Here is a 21,458-nt window from a genome sequence, read left to right as displayed (position 1 = left end):
TGACTTATGTTCACATCATAAAAGATGAAGAATGTAAGCAGATCAGAGAATTTTTTGTTAGAGGATGGCCAACATACATACTATATATTCACATCTTGAGACCATATTTCCAGCATATCTCACAGTGAACAATGATTTACTGTTATACAATGCTTGAACAGTAATCCCAAGAGCATTGAAATCTTACAACACCTACAACCAGGTAACTTAGTCATTACCAGGTGCAGAACCAGAGTGCAAGATTCGGTTTGGTGTTCAGGTTTTTCGAAGCCACTAGAAGAAATGGTATCCAGATGAATCACATGTACAATTCACAGACCACTAATTGGCAAGCAGCTCTGAGGCAGGTCTTTCTGTTCCTGAGGGCCAGATGTCCTGCCTCTAGACTATGAACATCCATTCGGCTATTAAATGGCTACGGGGCAGCCGTTCTTCTACTGGGTGAACCTGACTTTTTAGCCACAGGGCTGGGGACCATGGCACCCTGTAAAATCCAGCCCAAGGTGTTTTTTCATCATCTATGTCTTCTGGCTCTTCCATCTGTTGTTCTTCCACCGCTGCCTGAATAGGTGGCATTCCTTGGGTATCGGAAAACAGGAAGGTACAAGCAGCGGTTTATGGGGGGGAGAGTATTTTGGGGACAAGAGGTGCGTGCTTCCACCATCTACAGCCTCTAAATTAGGTATGGTTGTGGGATGAGGGTGAGGTCAAACAAGAATTAGGTAGGAGGATATCATCATCCTCAATGGGGTCAGTGCCATTGCTGGCCGAAGCCTCAGCAATGGTTGCTCCAAGCACCATCTTCTCCTTTGGGGTAATTTGGCACTCATTGCAAGCCTCCAGTCCACTCTGAGGAGTTTCCTCCAATCTGAGGAAACTCTATGGGCAGAATTCTACGTCCCGTGGGCGGGCGTGTGCCCGACCCAATCGGGCATAAAATAGACGCTCATTGGACGCTCGCCCGATGTCATTGTGCACTTGCGTGATATTTCGGTTGGCGGGCCCGCCGACAATTAAGAGGCCTATTAAGGCCAATAATTTATTAATTAAGAGTGATTTTCATTGTCCGTCCAACATTACAGTTGGCGGGTGGACAAATTGGCCAGTCGGCCTTTGCATTTTTTAGGAAACCTCATCCACAGGTGGGATGACGTTCCTGATAGTAATTTTAAAAAATGTTTTGACAGAATTTTTACGATCTATATATTCAGGTGAGTGAGTTCAATGTGGGAACATTTTTTTCAGAATTTCGAAATCTTTATTTTTGCATTTAAAATTCTTCAGCCCCTGAGGCAACCCTCTGCCTTCAGCGAGCTTTCATTGTGCTCTCCTCCGCACCTGCGCAGACTTCAGTGCTCCCCCTCCTCCAGCCCCTACCCTGGTAGCGCTGAGCCTTTCAGCGTGCGTTTCATACTGGATGCCCATTAATTGGCCAGCCAGCGTGAAATCGCGGCTGTGGCCAATTGCGGACAGCGGATCGTTTCCCGGCCACTCCCGGGCCCGCCCACTGCCCCGAAATTCTTGCCTTATAAATTTCTACTATAGAATTTATCTTTTATACAAAGAAAGGTTGATTCATATTTGTGAACACAGACGTGTTCCCACTGGTTAGCACCTTTTGCCTCTGGCCGTGTGCCACCTTTTCCTGCAAGTGAGAGGGAAGTGTCAGTAATTCAATGTGGTGCAATGTGCCTGGATGATTTTTAAAAATACATTTATGGGACATGGGCGTCTCGGGCTAGGCCAGCATTTATTGCCCATCCCTAATTGCCCTTGAGAAGGTGATGGTGAGTGGCCTTCTTGACCCACTGCAGTCCCTGTGGTGTCACAAGCCCCCAGATGTTAGTAAGGAGGACTTTGCAGGGTCAGGAGGGCTGGGTTTGCTATTGTCATTTCCAGTGCCTAGATCAATGCCAGGTGCTCTGTCTGGTTTCATTCCTTTTTATTGACTTGATACAACTGAGTGGCTTACCAGGCCATTTCAGAGTCAACCTCATTGTTGTGGATCTGGAGGATGGCAGATTTTCTTCCCTAAGGGACATTAGTGAACTATATGTGTTTTTACGACAATCAACAATGGCTTCATCATTAGACTTTTAATTGAATTCAAATTCCACTATCTGCCATGGTGGGATTTGAACCCAGATTACCAGAGCATTACCCTGGGTCTCTGGATTACCAGTCCAGTGACAACGCCATTATGCCACTGTCTCCGCCTGTCATAGTTGAAGAGCTGACAGTGTGTGCAAACTTGAGATCCAGGTGTGAGCCTTTCCGCAGCGCTGAAGCTGAGGAGAAGCATATGAATGATAGGTATGAGTTGTGATTGATAGAGGTTATTGATAGGGGATTGCTGGGGTTGTGGTGAGTTGAGCCGTGTCTGAGGCTGTGGTGCAGTTGGTGAGATATGGCATTCCCTGACCTTGACCACTTGTGTGAGGTCATTGAACTTTTTGTGGCACTGCAACCAGATCTCCAAGGCTATCTCCTGGCACAGATCACCATGGCTATCTGGTCTCAATGGCATCTGAGAGTTCGCCTGAAGGGCCACCTGGCCCCCTGTGGATAGAGCACATCCCTCCTGCCCTGAATCTCCTAAACCAAGGCGTCAGTAGTTGGAAAATCTTTGGCATAACATGGGAGAGAGAAGGCTTAATCTTGTGTTTTTTCCAGGTCAGAGGTAGAATGACTTCCAACATCTGCTCCAGCCACAATACATCCTGCTGAGGTGTGTAGCCACTCAGAGTACAGTTAGTGCTGGCTGCATGCTGCAATAATGTTAAATAGCAGGCAGCACGAAGTTGGCATGTTATCTGCATCAGATGCCCCGCATGTGGCTCAATTGCACATCACGATCCTGACACCTGTTTTTGAAGGCTATCGAACTTAGGCCCACCATGTCCTAAATTCACTTCCACAAGCCTTTTGAAATTATTCTCTTCAGCTGTTCCTTCCCATAACTCCTTTATTTCTTTCCTCCTTCTTTCCTCCAGTACAGAATCCATGTTTTCTTTTCAACTTTGTAACATGCTCGGAAATATTCCCTGCCAATGAGGAGAACCGTAGAAATATATAGAAACGTTGCTGAAAAACAGACCAGCACTGAGTATTGCACTGGTCCCAGCAGACAGAATGGAGAGCAATCACCATTTCTGTTCCAGAGAAATCCAAACATGAATTACTATAAATTAGGACAAATTTAGATTTTCTTAAATAAACGGGAAATTACGGATCATTCTTCAATTTGGCACTCGTTGCAAGCCTCCAGTCCACTCTGAGGTGTTTCCTCCAGTCTGAGGAAACTCTAGAAGTTTCTACTATAGAATTTGTCTTTCATACAGAGAAAGAATGATTCACATTTGTTCCATCTTTATCGTGGTAGGTGGGCCCAAAATCAAATCTAAAAAGAACCCAATGTCTTTGCAACCACTTGAGTTTGTTTGCTACCTCCATCCTGGTCTTGCCCAATACGGTGGATGTAATGGAAACGATCAAGTTATTTTCTCAGATCAAAGACAACTCTGTGGTGGTCTCATTATTGGCTGCCATTTTTGGAGTTTACATCATCCTGGTTATTTGGGCTCAAATGAAAGATAGAGAGGATTTAATGAAGGTAAGAAACTGTTCATAAGATGCTGTAACTTGGAGATTTAATTGACTACTAAGTACCTCAGTTACAAATTAAGAAACAAAAAGATGTAACAAAGTTATTTTAACGCTTAACTGAGTTTGTTGCAGTATTTTCCATTTTAAAACTACATGTATGAAGGCAATTTGAAAATGCTATAGTGCTTCAAAATGATAGAAATGACGTGATATGGTGCTGGAAGAATGTAAGTATTAATTTTTCTATGAAATTGGCATTGTAGATCAGCTTGATGTTACCACATACTAAATATCATATAGGTCTAAATATGAACATTTGCGAATTGAATCAATATTTTCGTGAATACAATATTCAATAGAATATGCCAAAGTGAGCTAATGTTTTACACAATGATACTCTTCTTTGGAAGAATTTTCTCCCCGTTGGAGGGGGGGGTTGGGCGGGAGCGGGTGGGGGGTGGGCGGGCCGCAGCTGATCGCTGCCCGAGATCAACTGTGTGCCGCCATTTTATGTGGGCGGGCCAATTAAGGCCCACCCAGTGTGACGAGCACCGGGAAGCGCTGAGCGCTCCCTGTGCGGGCGGGGGGAGTAGGCTGAGTCAGGGCCTGCGCTTTTTCGCACATGCGTGCGAAAGAGCGCAGAAATCTCCCTGAGGCTAAGAGCTGCCTCAGCGAGATCAGTTTGTTTTTTAAAAATTTTAATAAAGACAAAAAAAACATTTTTAAGGCAGCTGGGACACGTCAATCAATTTTATTAAAAAATTTAATTGAACTTTAAACACCTTCATGAAACCTCATGCCGCCTGTGGATGAGGCTTCATGATAAATGCGAAGGCCGCCTGAGCTCTTTGCCTGCCCGCCAACCTTAAGGTTGGACAGGCAACTCAGTTAAGTATTTTGATCGATATTTAAATGGCCTTAATAGGTCTTTGACAGATCAGCGGGCGCGCAGCCTGCCAAACTGAATATCTGAGTGATGCACGGTGATGTCGGGATGCACACCCGATGTCACCGCACTTCATTTTATGCATCGGCGAGCAAAGCCTGCCCCCCCGCTCACCGAACTGAAGATTCTGCCCCTAGTGTACCTGTTTAACTACCCTGACACTTACAAAAGAGAAAAATTTTAGTTTTCCTAACATTTATTTTGCATCAGAGTGAAAATCGTCTTACAAGATTTTCAAACCTGCAGTCAATCCTACCAAATATTTTTTTTGAATTGCGGTCCCATTTTCTGAAGATGGTATGCTCTTCTTTTGTTCTCATAGAATTATAGAGTTGCTATAGCACAGAAGGAGGCCATTTGGCTTGTTGTACCTATGTTAACTCTCTGCAGCAGCAACTCAACTGGTCCCACTGCCCCATCCTTTCCTGTAGCCCTGCAAATTTTTCTCTTCAGATAATCATCCAAATTCACCATTGAATTTGGCTCTCCAAACTCTCAAGTGGTGCAGTCCAGACCCTAACTGCACAGTGTAAAAGAAAAGTCTTTCCTCATGTTGCCTTTGGACCTCTTATTATTTTGAACACATCTATCAAAACGCCTCTCAACCTTCTCTTCTCTAAGGTGAACAATGCCAATTTCTCCAATATATCCATATAACTGAAGTCACTCATCCTTGGAACCATTCTTATAAATCTTTGATGCACCCTAAAGCCTTCGTAAAGTGCAGTGCCCAGAATTGGACAGAGTACTCCAGTTGATGCTGAACCAGTGTTTTATAAAGGTCAACCATAACTTCCTTGCTCTTGTGCTCTATGCCTCTATTTATAAAGCTCAGGATCCCATATGCCTTTTTAAACACTTTCTCAACCTATTCTGCCATCTTCAACAATTTGTGCACATATATCCCCCAGGTCTTTCTGCCCTTGAACCACCCTTTGAATTATATCCTTTATTTTGCATTGCCTTTCCTCATTTCTCCTGCCAAAATGTATCACTTCACATTTTTCAGCTTTATATTTCATCTCCCATTTGTCCATCCCTCCCACCAACTGGTCTATGTCCTTTTGAGGTCTGTCACTTTCCTCTGCACAGTCCACAATACTTCCAAGTTTTGTGTCTTCTGCAAATGTTCTAATTAAGTTAGGCAATACTGTATCTTATTGGTAAAAACAGATCACACTTATCCTATTTATTTGCCCCCTGCTTCAGTTTGAAGTGCCTTTCCAATGCTAGTCACCATACATTAACTGAGAAAGCAGCTTATTCTAAAGCCTCTGATGATTACACTTTGGTGCCAGCTTCTAAACATTTCCACATTCTCTCCATTTCCCCCTCCATTAAGGGATGTTACTCACTGACATGGAATTTTCTCTGAGAGCCTGCTAAGACCAAGGGGCAGAATATTACATCCCTGTCACGGAGGGGGTGGGGCCATAAAATGCGGCGAGCCGTTCAAAGGCCCATTGAAAATCCTGCCAGCAGGAGGAGCTGTAAAATTCCGCCTAAGATCTTTCTGTGTGGGGATCATGGGTCATTGTTTAACTGATGTTCTACATCTCAATGATAGACGATCTAGAACACCACTCGTGTCATCAACCATTGCACAGTCTTAAAAATAATTGATGATTAAAAATATAGCATTTTATGTTTTGTATTAAAACCTTAGCATTGAAGTTTCGAAGTCATTGAATTGCCTTTGCTTAAAATCTGTCTTGCATATAGGTGAAAAAAACTGTTCTTGCAGATAATGATCCATTTGCCAAATACCATTACTTGGTGAAAGTTTTCACTGGTCATCGAAGAGGAGCAGGCACTACATCTAAGGTCTGGGAAATGAAAAATACAAACGTTGTAGAAATAAAATTTAATTGAAATGTTAATAGAGTAATCGGGTACTTCAAATAACCTATTAAAATTATGGAAAGAGTAAGAATACAATGTCATAATTGGAGGGAGATGTATTTTTCATAAGTTGCAATTACTAGTATAACCAGTTAAGGTTATTTTTTTTCCCTTGAATGTGAATGATAATTTTAAGAGCACACTAATTGCCTATCCTTAGTTGGCCTGAGAAGGTGGGTGTTACATTTGATAATTGTTGCTCGGATAGGGGATTTCAGGATTTTAACCCAGGAACAATAAAGGAGCTGATACTTTTGTTCCCAAAACTCCGTAATAAATCACACTTTGACACACATTCTGGAGCTTACATCGTGTATAGTTTCACACGTTGCTTGTGTGTTTGTTACACAAACTGTAGTACAGCAGTGGGTGATGTGGCATTATGGATATACATGGACATGAAAACAATGTAGATCCAAAATGATTAAAAAAAAATTTCGAATGATATAACAGGTACAGCAGTGTTTGTCCAAGTCAGGATGGAGTGAGGCTAGTGGGAGATTATCAAGGTATCAAGGTTATTGTATTCCCATAATTTGCTGCTCCTGCCCTTCATGGTGACAGAAGTTACAAGGCTGGGTCATGTTGTCAAACAAGCTTGTAACATCCTGAGTGGGAGCTGGGAGCTGGGGGTTGAGTGCGGATATTGAGTTCATGATAGAGCACTAATTGAGTGGACTGTGTGTCCTGGATTGTGTTGTCATGGCTGCATCTGTCCAAGTGAGTGGGGAATATATACTACTGCTTTAAACAATCTGATTTCCCTTTCTCCTCCTCCCATACCTGAAGTAGGCAACTTGCTGAGACTAGAAGAAGTACCAGGATCCCTTTCCAAGTATTAAAATGAACCTGAGTTAGCATAATAAAAGGAGTATATAGCCTGCACCACCACCATTAGACCCAAAAAATCCAGCTGGTGCTGTTGTGGAAAACTGTTAGAATGTTTGAAGAATTTCAGAAGCAATTAATTTCATTGAGTTGTGTGGTGTTTTGGTTGTGTGTCTAATGAGTTTGTGTAGCATGTTTGCTCCTTGTGTATCATGAAGTTTGCTGCATGTTGGTGATGCAAGTGCCCTCACTGAAGAAGCAGCTCTGTGGCACAGAGCTTCAGTAAAGACAGAAGATTCTTCACTTGTCCTTGTGTGGACCCAGTTATACCTGCATTGAAGTCAGGAATGTCTTGTACTGTAGTTATGGAAGGATCATTATGTGTTGTAACACTATTTGTTCCTTATGCAGAAATATGTGATGGCACTGGACTGCCACTGACATGGTGCTATAACTGATTGCTCCTGTATTATTCCTTGCACGTTACTGGTGCAAGCCACAATGTCAGCTGATTGATGTGAGCCAAAAAACATTGGCAATCTATGTTTCATATACTGGTGGCTTGGCCTATCTTATCTAGAGAGACTGTCGTCTGACTCAGGTAGTTACTTGAACTGGTTCATTTACACAATGCACACTATATACGCGATGAGCTATTAAGTAGGCACATCTCTCCTAAGTGCTGCCTGCTCTATCTGTTGTACCAAGTCTCTAGCACATGACTGCTGATGTCACTGTTACATCATGGTCTACATCACTCATTACCATAACTATTCTATTTACCCATTACGCTTCGCTTCCTTCCAAGTATAATATCAACTACTTAATAACAATGTTAACTATTTTTAAACTATTTACATTGCATTTGCTCTACCACCTCCTCTCCGCAAAGTCCACCAGTCAGAGGTTAACTCTTTGTGGTGCCTTCACCACTCTCCCTGATCACGTTGTTGTGACCGCTGAGTGGGGCAGGTCATCTTGGATTTTTTGGATTTCCAGCATCCGCAGTAGCTATTAGCTTTTTGTTTTTATCATCTTGGATGAGTCAGCATCATGCAAGATGCTCAAAGTATCCTTGGGGCCTCCATCTCACATTGTGTAGTAATTGAAAACTTGTGTTTTCGTGGGTGCCACTTGAATCAGGCTCTCCTGTTGTGTCTGAGAGTACCAGATGATGTTTGGACCAAGCTCTGTTCTTTGAAGGACCACACCTTCTGATTTGTGATCCCAAATCCAAACCCTCTTCCCGGAGTTAAGGAGGCTAGAGTCTTGGCCCCATGTCTGAAGTTGTACCAATGTCGCTGCTTCTCATGGAGGCCACTCTCCAAGTTCCCCACCCTCTTGTGGTCAGCAGGTGTAACATGGCAGCAGAGGGACTTATGTCTTCTGCAGTTGGCCTATGAGCAGTCCCGCTGGTGGGAAACCATTCGCTAAAGGTATAGCTCTGTAGTTCAGCAGGGCTGAATTCCAATCAGAATTCTTGGTCATTAGGGTCTTGATGGGCCTCATCACTCTTTCAGCCTCACTGTTAGCTTGTGGGTGGAGAGGAGAGCTTGTGACATGATTGATATGATTATCGTCCAAAGTAGTCATTGACGAATTGTGGTCCGTTACATGAGACGAGTTTGTTTGGAAACCCATGTGTATCAAGCATGGTCTGCAGCACTCTGGCACAGACTCAGCTCTAGTAGCATGGAGTTTGGCCGCTTCCAACCACTTGGAGTAGTAATCTACAGCAACGAGGTGTATTTTGCCCCAAAAATCGAAGAGGTTGAGCCTCAGTTTCTGCCAAGGTCTGTCTGGGAAGCGGGATGGCACTAGGGGCTATTTGGGTGTTAATTTTGCAGGTGTGGCAGGAGAAAACAAAACCTTGGAAAGCCTGTGTAATTCCCAGCCACCACACAGATTGCAGTGCCTGTCCTCCGCACTTTGCAATCCCCAGGTGGTCTCCATGGACCCCATGGAGGATCTCTTCCCATATCAACTTAGGAATGACCAGGAGGTGATCGAAGGCCAAGAGGTCATCCACTATGGTTAGGTGCCTGCATTGTTCGTGATGTTTGTGAAGGAGCTGGTCAGCCGGACTATACTTGGAGCAATGTTCTTGGCAAAGTTCTCGGACTTGGGTACATTCCACGCCCTCTTGCTGTGCTCTTTGAATGTCTTGCAACTTTTTGGTGGAGACTGACAAGGAGTTCATTATGGTTGATGAGAATGCTTCCACCTCAGAAACAAGTATAAACTCCAGGGTAACAGCTTGGTCCATTGTAGCTCTGGATAGAGTATCAGCTGTGGTTTGTGATTTTCTTGGCATGTACATAGCTCTGTATTGATAATGCATCAACTGAAGCTGGAACCTTTGATGATCTCCGTGGAATCCAAATGGGTAATTAGTGGTTTATTGTCAGTCTCAACGTGGAAAGGTAAGCCCATCAGGCAGTCGGAGAATCTCTCTACTGCCCAAGTCACTGCCAATGCTTTCTTTTCTATGATGGCATGGCATTGCGTTGTTTCTGTCAATGCATGGAGGCAAAGTATACAAGCTTTCTGTTGCCATTCTTCTGGACTTGAATAAGAACAGCTCCAAGGCCTGTTGATGATGCATTGGCGGCCACTGTTGTGGGCAATGTTGGATCATAATGTTCCAGCACAGCTGAAGAGACCAGCCTTTCCTTGGTACACTTATTACCACAATTATTCTATTAACCCGTTACATTACAATCTCTTCAAAGTCTACAGCGAAATGTACAGCAAGAACTTGCATTTATGTATAGTGCTTTTATTACAGAAACATACCTCAAGGTGCTTCAACAGTAGGAGTTAAGCCAAACAAGAGAAGGGGGAAATGTGACCAAAATGGGTGGTCAAAGAAGTTGTTTTTTAAGGAAGGTTTTAAAGGTAAAGAGCTAGGATGTGAAGAGGTGGATGGATTTTGGGGAGATAGGAGATGATAATAAAGTGTTATTAGGTTTAAAGAGCAGAAAAATGTTGCCTATTGTCCAGGGCTATCATCCCTCATCTTACTGATTACGTATAAAATTTGTGAAAACGAAGTTCACAGATAAGTGGACTTATGTAACAAATGGTTACGATAGAGGCAGGGAAAGAAGGAGAAAGGATGGCCTGAATTTTGCCGATTGGTCAGATGGCTAGAATCAGCAGGAATACAGGTAGCCGGTGAGCCTTCCCTCTACATTTATAGGCTGAGCCGACACGGCTGCTACGGTTTTACTGGCCCCCACCCCTCGCCTCACGGGGACCAGGAAGCTCCTGCTGATGTGTGTAATTGGACCAGAGACTCAGCCATTCACATCTGATTAGTTTGGAAATAATCATGACAGATCCAAAAGAATTGACTGCCACTTCTCTTCAAGAAATGCCTTCCTTGAAGAAGTACTGCTCTGTTCTCCGACAGGATTTCCGCCTGTCTCTTCTGCCTTGTGCACCTTCATTGCTTTCCATTTCTCTCCTGGTGTTTGCCCTACAATCACCCCACCCTCAACTTCTCTCCCCCCGCCCCCCACCTTAAACCAGCTTATATTTCACCCCTCTCCTAACTATACTTCAGTTCTGTTGAAGGGTCGTGTGGACCCGAAACGTCGACTCTTTTCTTCTCCACCAATGCTGCCAGACCTGCTGAGTTTTTCCAGGTAATTCGATTTTTGTTTTGGATTTTCAGCATCCGCAGTAGTTTTTTGTTTTTAGAACTAATTCTTGCCTGAATTCAATGAAAATAGTGCAAAGTTGTTGATGGTAACAATTCAACATGATCAGAGAATGGATGTGTGCATTGGCATTCATAGGTGTGCCATCCAATCATATTCAAACTTTCCAATGCACTTATGGCAACATTCCTGGATTATTTCCTGATCCTATCTTGTCACTAGGCCCAGAAAATTACTCTCATTTAGATCTTAAGTGAAATTCAGCTTATTTTCCTATTCATCACGGTATATTAAGTTGCTGAGCTGACAGATGGGAATTTAATAGCAGTAGTAATAAGATGTCTAACAAATTTCTTTAATATTTATGTAGGTAGTAATGACTCTCTATGGTTCAGCAGGCCATAGTGACTCCCATCATCTGACTGACCCAAAGAAACCATTATTTCAGGGAGGTTCAGTGGATGAGTTTCTCCTTGCCACTCCCTTCCCACTTGGCAATCTCAAAAGCATCAGACTGTGGCACAATAATTCAGGATCCAGTCCATCCTGGTAAATATAATTTATTGATTCTTTCTCCAGTTTTTTCACTATCCTGTTTTACAAGGTACACTCTTTTACAAGGTACATGTTTTGGTGATTTATTGACAATTTCAAATCTGATGAAGCTTAATTTACAAATTATAAAATGACTACAGAATAGATTCATTTTTTTAATCTCCTGAACATCTCTTTAACTGCAGGTACATCAATCACGTAATTATACAAGATCCAGAAACAGGGGAGCAATGGTACTTTTTCTGCAATTGCTGGTTGGCTGTTGACTTTGGAGAGTTTGTCCTTGACAAAACCTTCCCTCTTGCTTCTGAGGCAGAAATGTAAGATTTTGGGTAAAATCCTGAAACTTCAAATGAATAATTTTGCTCATGTTTTCCTTCACTGTTTTTGTTCCTGTTCACTTTATCCTAACAGTGGGCAAAGTTTATCAGTTTGAGATGCCACCTCAATAATGAATGCAGATCAGAAATTCACCCCTTACCTTATAAACTCTGTTGTAATCAAACTTAGTTTGATTTCAATATCAGTAGATTTAGATTGTTTATTTTTCTTATTAATAATATTGGTGGAATCTTAATTTGACATTTTAAATAATGTAAATTTTAAACTTAAATAATCTGAAATTCAGATACCTATCTGCTGTGCTGGACCATGGCTCACTTACACATTAGGCCTGTCCTTGCTGGCTTACATTGGCTACCAGTCCTCTACTGCTTTTAATTTTAAATTCTCTTCTTGTGTTTAAATCCCTTAATGGCTTTTCCCCTCCCTATCTCTGTAACTTCCTTATGACTGACCGTGGAGTTTTCCATTCTGATGATTCTGGCCTCTTCTAAATCCCCACCTCCCTTTGCCTCACCACTAATCATGTTGCCTTCAGCCATCTCAGTCCCATGCTCCAGAATTTTTGCTGCAAATCCCTCAGCCTCCCAGCTCATTTTCTGATTCTCCTTCAAATCTACCCATTTAACCAAGCTTATGGGCACCTTCCCCAAAATCTCTTTCTTTTTGCCTCTTCATCAGTTTTTTGTCTTTGATTTTTGTCCCTGTGAAATGCCCTGGGGCGTTTTTCTACATTTGAGGCATTATATAAATCAAGGATGTTGTTGTGATCTATACTGAGCAAGTTTTCGTGACAGCAATGAGTCAGCTGGAAGGGTGTTATTACATCAACCTGGTTTGAGTTTAATGAGCTTAGCTAAATTTAAATTGTATCAAATTTCACCTGAGACAGAATTATAGTTTGTGTCATCCACTAAGTGGCACCGTGATATCCCTGCAAATTTTTAGTTCCCTTTCTGGTGAAGCTTTAATTAATGTGTTTACAGATCCTCAAGTGCCGTCAACACTATTTTAAAATCTGCACTGGATCATCAGTCCAGGATCACTGACAGTCATTTTACGAAGTATCTCATTTACAACATCATATAATCTAAAGTGTACTTGGACAGGAGAGGACTTGCTGTCAACGTCCTTTAAATCGAAAATAGCGCTGAAAAAAATTGAATGATAGATTGCTAAAATAAAAAAGCTTGCTGGAAACACTGGTCTGTCAATATTCGTAGAGAGAAAAGATAGTTTAATGCTGAGTGGAAAAACTTGCCTGATGAAGTTTATCTATCTGAAATGTCAACTTGCCTCTTTTCAGATGCCAATGGGTCTATTGTTTATTTCCAACATTTTACATTCTTGTTGGAATTTGTGCTATTTGTCTTGTTTTTACAGAATATCAAGGAGGCTGTTCCATGCCACAATGATCATGGTTGCAACTGTGTAAAGCACTCCAGAGGCGAGTGTGAATCAAGATTTAAATATCCACTTCATGATGTTCCTATTTTTGCGTTCGACCAAGGGGAACATTAACATCATACTTGTGACCTATATTACACTTGACATCACTCTGACGTTGTTCAAATGTCCTAGCCTATATTATTAACAAGAATAAAAATGCTTTTTAAACTTGTGTTTAGGATGGGATAGTTTCAAAGTATTCATCAATTGTCCCTGTTCTATTTGATGTGTTCCAGAAACCTGTTCTTTATGAAGACAGCTGAAAGCTTCAGGGACCAACATATCTGGTTTTCAGTGTTTGCTCGTCCCCCAAGGAATTCCTTCACCAGAGTGCAGCGAGTGTCCTGCTGCTTTTCTCTCCTGCTCTGTACAATGCTGACCAACATCATGTTCTGGGGCACAGCTAGTAATGTGACTGAAGAGAAGGAGCAATTGGATAAGTATTACTCTGTTGCAGTAAATTATTTAGTGGTGAAAACAAAATAAAAGCTGTGAATGCTGGAAATCGGAAATAAAACCAGAAAATGCTACAAATGCATAATAGGCTCTGAAATGAAATCTTGCTTTTTCAGATGCCAACTAACCCAGCATACATTTCCAGCATTTTGGGGGGTTTATTTGCCAGTTTTCATTCCTGAAGGTGATGTTGCTCTGTGGATTATAGTTTATCACTTTCAGCACCCCAACAGTACCTCTCCTATGTATCTATTGTTCATGTGTGAACCTAGACAATAAAGGTTGGCAGGTTATTTGGCTATGGATTGCATCACATTCAGCTGGGCCTGTATCCATTGGAGTTTAGAAGAATAGGAGGTATATTGAGATATATAAGATCCTGAGAGGACTTAAGAGGGTGGATGCTGAAAGGATGTTTTCCCTTGTGTAAAAGACTGGACCCAGGGGACATAGTTTAAAAATAAGGGGTCTCACATTTGAGATGGAAATGAGGAGAATTTTTTTCTCTCAGAGGGAATCTTTGAATCTTTGTAACTCTCTTCCCCAGAGAGCAGTGAAGGCAGGGTCAATGAATATTTTTAAGGGAGGGGTAGATAGATTCTTGACAAATAAGGGAGTCAAAGGTTATCGGGGCTAGGCGGGAATGCGGAGTTGAGGCTACAGTCAGATAAACCATGATCTTATTAAATGGCAGAGCAGGCCCAAGGGGCTGAAAGGCCTACTCCTGCTCCTAATTCGTATATTTGTATGTATTTGCATCACAACTGAATATGAACCTGCTGGTTCCTGTTATCCAGGCACATGTATTTTCCACCAGGAATCATTTGATTCAACCAGGAGAGGGAATCCTGGGCCAGGATTTTACGGCCCCTCCCGCCGGGCGGGATATTACGGTCCGGCCGAACTAAATGGAGGTTTAAATGACTCGCCGCATCTGCCGGGGGGGAAACGCGCTGTGGCAGAGCAGTAAAATCCTGGCCCTGCTTCTTGTCCCCTCTCTCTAGGCAAGAAGACTCTTGTTTAAATGTAGCATCCCAACCAATGCACTGGCTGACCTCGAGTCATAAAAAAAATCTGGAATCTTTTGGTCTGTGTTTCTTAGTGCTGGACTAGATAGTTTTTCATGTTTTAGATGTTTTTAATATTTTTTCCAGTACTTTGTTTTCCAAATTTAGCACTAATATACATAATGGAATTATATAAAAGATTAATAGATACCTGGAGTTGATTACAAAGCGGTGATGTGATCGCAGAGTTCAAAAGATTTTATAAACATGAAAGCGAAGCTCTCGCAATCTAAACCAAAAGCTGAGATTGTCCTCCGCCTGACGCCTAGCTGTTGGTATCATTTGTAATGTTGATTTATTTTATTGTGTTTTTAACAGTTCAGTTAGGAGTTCGTTTTGTGCCTCCTGAACTGGTACATCATAAGTTTTATGCAACAATATTTTTTTTTTCAAATCTAGATCTTTGGGGAACTTTTATATCCGGCAATGTTGAGGACATGGAGCAACTTCCCATTTTAAAATTCAGATTAAAGTTCTCTTTGCACTAAATCTAACTGATAATTTATCTCATCGCTTTGTGCAAGTTTGGCAGCTGTGTTTCCCCTCTAAAAATAAATTCACTGACTTCAAATAAACTCACTGACTGTAAAGTTCATTGAAACATCCTGAGGGCGTGAAATACACTACTGTATATAAATTAATAGCTACTTCTTTAACCATCAAGGGAGCACCCTCATTGCACCAGTGAGTCATCTTTGTGAAGAGGACTATTTAAGTAAATTCAATGAATCTGCTTTCCCAGTGATGAGCCACAATCTAAGAGAGTTAGGCACTACTACACCATAGGACCGATAGTCTGACCCATGCTCCTTTTGAACAAGGTACCCTGCTAATAGCATTGGAGTTCTGAGTGCCATCTTGTTGCAAATTATAGGCAAGCAGGCATTTTGGACTAGTGACCATCATGTTGAGATTTGATTGTCCAAAAGTATTTTGCGCACTGCCTTTACCATCGTTGGACAGCGGGTGTTTTCAATCCATCAAGCAGAGCTGGAGTTGAACCGAGAGTCCAGATTGCACCATCTAGAACCATAGAAAATTAATCAAGATATTTAAAATAAAAACTACAGAGTGAGAAAGAGTTCTCTCATCATCAGCCTGAAAGCAAACTGGAAGTTCAACCAAGTGTACACACCCTCATGGGACTGAATAGCAAATCTTCACTTTTATTAAGGAGATGGTGGACTTACAAAAGCCTATGTAGAGAGAATATTTTCATAACAAATTGCTTCAGGTTTATTTAACCATCTCTAACCAGAGTCACAAATCAAATCTTTTTGTGACTGTAGTGGATTACCCCTCTTCTACATCTCTGCAACTTTTGACATGGTCTGCCACTCCATTCCCTCACCCCACCTACCCCTCCTCTGCAGGCCTCTGACCTTACCCCAGGGCTTTCAATCTCCCCTAGGCCTCCGATCTCCCCTGAGGCCTGTCATCTCCCGCCACACCGCCTCTGATCCCCCAGGCGTCCGATCTCTGACCGCGGGAGATGATCCCCCACAACCGGGACCAAATTGCCCCCGGAATCCTAGAATTAGACCATCAGAGCCCCTCCCACCTATGTCAGGGCAAAGACCTACCTTGTCTTGTGGCCTCTCTCAGACTGCTTCCTGGCCAACTGGAAGCCCAGCTTGTCAATCAGGCTGATTTCTGGGAGGGGAGCCATTTGGTGACATTACACAAACACCGTGGAGTTGAAACTTTTCTGTGTTCTACCTGGCCCTCCTCACTCCCAGCAGGTCGAGGAAGTTAAAACTCTCCCCCAGTATCTCCAGCAATTGATTCTCTTCACACCTCTGCACCATTGCCGATGTGATCCCCCTAGGCTCTATCCTTGGCTCCTCTTGTCTTCCTCCTTTACATTCTCCCCCTTGGCAGCTTCACCTGCAGACATGGGGTCATGTTCCATATGCACATTGATGACTCCTAGGTCTACCTCTCTGCCACCTCTCCTAACTCCTCCATCGCCCCTGTGTTGTCAGACTGCCTGTGTGATATCCGGTCGTGGATGAACCTGTATTTCTTTCACATAAACATTGGGAAGATTGAATCCATTGTCTTCTGCACCTACTAAAACTCTGTACCTTAATCACTGATTCTACTCTCGTCTCTAGCTATTGTCTCAGGATAAACAAGACTGTTTGCAAACTCAACACCCTATTTGACCATGAGCTGAGCATCCAATCACACACACAGTCTATCATTGTAAATGGCGACATTGATAGCATTGGACTTGATTGCTACTAAAAACCTCCTATTTAATCATTGCAAACTTACTGCAAGCACAAAAGAGTTTTATAAAAATAAAACACTGTAAGGCAGTCTATCATTGATAAATTCCATCATTAGTAAAGTACAGATTTTATTCTTTCAGAAATAAAAAAGGGAAAATCCACAGCAGCTGTCTCTCAATTTACCAGGTTCTACCGAATCTTTTGTTATTACAGATTACCGCCTTATCAGTTGGCGTGAGTTCATCATCAGGATTGAAAGCGCCTTGATCATTTTTCCTGTGAATCTCATGATTGTGCAGGTTTTTCGAAACGCCAGTCCCAAACCAACTGACATGGCGACAATGCTAAACAAATCAGGAGCTCCCGGTGGCTCCTCAGAATGTCAGCAAACGCCCGAGAGTTTAATGATGGTGAGAATGGTTTTGTTTTTGCCCTGAATGACTACTTCTGCACATGCAACAGATCTGGAATTATTAACAATGCTTTGTAAAATTCTAAATGCCTGTTCACTGCTCTGAACTAAACAGTCAGGTGGGAAAATAAAATAGTGGGCAGGGTGCGGAAATCCCGCCCCCTGTTTCCACCGTTCATTACTTTCACTGGTGTGGGAAAGAAGGGCGGGGTGGGAATGCCACACACGGCAATGTGGTGGTTGCAGGCACCATTCTATAAATGGGCAGTTTAGAACTTCTGCAATTTTCATAGAGGCGACTGCATTTTGAAAGCCATCTTAAATCACACCTGCATGGATTGGAGACGAGTATAACAGGTGAGTAAGAAAGGTGTCGCTTCCTTTACAGTTCATCATGAAATGCTGTAAGTGGGAAGTATGGAACGCTTCACGAACTTGCATGTCACCCTTGTGCAGGGGCCATGCTAATCTTCTCTGTATCATTCCAATTTTAGTATATGTTAGATCTATGCTTACTAAAGTGAGTGACGACAGTGCTATGATTGGAAAAGGACCATTAAATGATATGGTTGCCAGGTTATTACTTCTGACAACTGACAAACTGTCAAGTGAAAGAACAGCACTGTAAAGGTTGAAAAATATCCAGATGCATTAGAATAGATTACCCACTGGATAAAGTGCTGATTCTACAGAGCAGAGGTAGCCCCTTCAATGAGGCTGCTTTGGCATCAGCTCTCCAACGCCTCCTTCTCAGGCTGCCAAGCCTTCCAAGAGACGAAAATACCGCCTGCACGCCCAACTCCCGATTCCCACCTGCCGGGTGAAGATCTGGCCCAAAAAGTCTTAGTTGCTGCAAAGGATATTTCCCCTTGCCAGGTTTTATTTAAAAACAAATTTAAGTCTAATATTGTGCAGATGTTCTTCAGCATAGCCGCTGCCTATACTTACAGCAGTGATTTTCAAACGTTTTGTTTGGGGAACCCTCTGCAAAGATTGACATACTTCTTGGGCCCCTCATTCTATTGACCAAAAGAAGGCATCAGATATCTTAAAGAAAGCGGTATCACCATTGTAGCGCAAAAGAAAAACATGCTGGTGAGTCAATAGCTGCTGAACAATTCAAAAAATTGATAACTTTAGGGATCCCATGGGAACCAGAAGCTCCCGCTTTAAAACCTATGACTCACAGTACGGGTATAGTAAACACAAGTAAGATCTTGTGCAGCAAATGGGAGCTCTAACGCTACAGCATTATTCTTTCAGTCTTGGCCTCTGGAATTGAATCAGGCCCATGCTAGTGATATGAAATTCTCTTCATTTGTCTAACTGTACAAGTTCTGCCTGTAATTATTTTGGTGGGTCTTGACTATTAGAGCGCTAACATCCCCAGGTAATTCGGGGGGGGAAGGGAGGATACAGAGAAATGGAAGGAAGGGTATGGGAGAAAAGGGAGAGGGAGGCAATGGGTAGTGGGGAGGAAGAATAATTAGGGTAGGAGATATTATGGGGGAGAATTTTCCAATTGAGTCCCTTCCAGCGTGACGAGCACCCGGAAGTGCTGAACGCTCCCTATGCGTGTGGGGGGAGGAGGCTGAGCCGGGGCCTGCACTCCCTCGTGCATGCGCGCAAAAGAGTGCAGAAATCGCCCTGGGACGCAGAGCTGTCTCAGGGAGATTATTTTGATTTTTTGAAAACTTTAATAAGGATGAAAAATTTTTTTAAGACATTTCTCCTCGTGACAGTGTCACATGAGCTGGGACATGTCACTTAATTTTATTAGCAATTTTTACTAAACCTTAAAAACCTTCATGAAGGTCTCATCCCGCCCATGGATGAGGTTTCAGGATAAATGTGAAGGCCGCCTGGGCTCTTCGCCTGCCCCCCCGCCAACCTTAAGGTTGGACGGGAAGCTCAATTAATTAATTTAATTATTATTTCAATGGCCTTAATAGGCCATTGACAGTTCGGGTGCGCAGCCGACTTTGGTGCACGCCCGCCGAACTCAAGGTCAGAATGGCGCACGTGACGTCGGGACGCACGCCCGATGTCACCGCGCGTCATTTTACATGTTGGCGAGCGGGGGCAGGGCCCGCTCGCTGACCCAAAGACTCTGGCCATGGGGTTGGGAGGAATGAGAGACTGGGGACTGAACATGATTCAAGGTGGTGTGGCTGACAGGGAACAGATGTGAAGCAAGGAGAGTAGTGTGCAGATAGGATAAAAGCTGATGTGTCCTTTAAAGAAAATGTAAGACCTCAGGTTTCTCCCTGGCTCACTAGCCCCATCTCTCCTTGCCAGTCTACTTTCTTAATCCACCTCTGCCATAGTCCCCCACCTCATGTAATCATCTGCCACTATTTCGCCTCTGATATCTGTTGGGATGGTGTTGATTGCAGAACATGTCTGTTAAAGAAGTCTTCATAGTCTTCTGAATGTGAACAGCAAGTCTTTATTAACTACTTGTAACTATATACGTACGTACAGCAAAGGAACTGTCTCCATGGGCAGAATTTTCTGTCTGTCAGGCGGGTGGAGTAGGAGCAGGAGCTGGCGCAGTCCCGATCGGCGCCGGTCATCGGGTCCGCGCCGCCATTTTGCGCAGGTGGGCCAATTAAGGCCCGCCCAGTGCATTTGCCGACTCCCGTGAATAGCGGGAGTGTGCAGGCTGCGGCAGGCGTGCACAGACCGCCGGGTTCAATGGCGACACGGCAGTCTGTTTAAAGGAAGGCCTGGCAGCCTCCTGTAGGCTGCTCACAATGGCCACTTCCAGGTCACGCTGCAGGGGGTCGGCTGAGCAGGACACGCTGCAGGGTCTGCCACAGGAACAGAGCAGGCTGCAGTGTAGGCCAGCGGGGAGCCAATGCGCCCCTCGCTTTTCTGATGACTGCTTTGCTGCCCTCCTCAAGGAGGTGGCAGCATGGCAGGAGGTGTTTGTCCCCCAGATGGGGGGAGGAGGAGGAGGACCCCCCCTCCCCCCCACATCACCAAACGTGCCTGGGAGGAGGTGACGGAGGTGGTGAGCTCCCGCGACGTGGTGTGCGCAGCTGGATCCAATGCCATAAGCGCTTCAACAATTACTTGCGCTCTGGAAGAGTGAGTACCATGCTGGCATTGGGCATTTAACCCAGCAGGTAGCCTTAGCCTTTGAGGCCGCCCCACCCCAAGTCTTACTGACGTGACTGCATTGAATCATGTTGGGCATTTTCCCTACGCTGGATGGGCAAGCAGATAGTGCCCATGCTTACATCAGCCTGCGTGGTTCATGAGGAGATGAGTTCTCCCCTGCACCATGTGTTGCTCTTAGTCACACATGACTAGTCTGGGGGCAACCTGCAGGAGATGTTTTTAGACACATACTCAGAACTCCAACACATGTCCTATTCATAGTGTTGAGATTGTGGAAGGGGAGCCTCAAGATTTCGTGGCCAAGAGCCATCTGCTGCCCTCGACGCTGCAAGTAGTTGTGCCTCCTTGCTATGGGAGCTAAGACCATGTGTTTCCTAAAGTGATGTACGCAGAATGTGTCCAAGGTGACTGTTGTGGGTGGGGTTGGGAGCAGGCGTACTATCTTTGTGTGACTGATCAGCAGTAGCGGGGGGAGGAGGCACTAGAGGCCTGAGATGGGCCACTGTGGCTGGGGGCCAGCACTGGCTCCATGGGCCAGAGAACGACTGCCAAGGTCATCGAGGCCAACAGGACAGCAGAGTCAGCAGGCTGTCTCAGATGCCACTCCCAGCGAGGGGGCGGCACCAAGACGTAGCACCCGGAAACGTAAGCATAAGGCATCTTAGGCACACCACGGGCTTCTCACTGGTGCTTTTGTGTTGGCCCTAGATTAGGGAATTATTATTTGTTTCTGCTTGAATAACGTTTTGTTTTGACTTTGTGAGAACTTCTGATGGTGAAAATTAAAACCAGATGTGTTACCAAGGCTGGGGGTGGCTCCTTTGTTCTGCATTTGTATGTTTTACATACATGTCATGAGTGTTTGAG

At 43.7% G+C, this 21,458-nt stretch overlaps 1 protein-coding gene and 1 non-coding gene across 2 annotated transcripts in view; one reads left to right on the top strand and one right to left on the bottom strand.

Moving 5' to 3' along the window:
- LOC144681428 (polycystin-1-like protein 2) overlaps positions 1-21,458 on the top strand; it is a 147,429-nt gene that overhangs the window by 57,276 nt on the left and 68,695 nt on the right. Inside the window, 6 exon segments of the mRNA XM_078543019.1 lie at positions 3,383-3,613; positions 6,275-6,376; positions 11,318-11,496; positions 11,688-11,834; positions 13,530-13,741; positions 17,279-17,463. Of these exon segments, the coding sequence (XP_078399145.1) occupies positions 3,383-3,613; positions 6,275-6,376; positions 11,318-11,496; positions 11,688-11,834; positions 13,530-13,741; positions 17,279-17,463 (1,056 nt within the window).
- On the bottom strand, positions 17,877-17,981 carry LOC144682359 (U6 spliceosomal RNA). Its single transcript, XR_013577010.1, has one exon. It is a non-coding gene; the product is annotated as a U6 spliceosomal RNA (small nuclear RNA).

The sequence above is a fragment of the Cetorhinus maximus genome, chromosome 6 (assembly GCF_964194155.1).
Source record: "Cetorhinus maximus chromosome 6, sCetMax3.hap1.1, whole genome shotgun sequence".
NCBI classification, from domain to species: domain Eukaryota; kingdom Metazoa; phylum Chordata; class Chondrichthyes; order Lamniformes; family Cetorhinidae; genus Cetorhinus; species Cetorhinus maximus.
The sequence above is the reverse complement of the archived record's forward strand: the minus strand, read 5'-3'. Positions and strand labels throughout refer to the sequence as shown.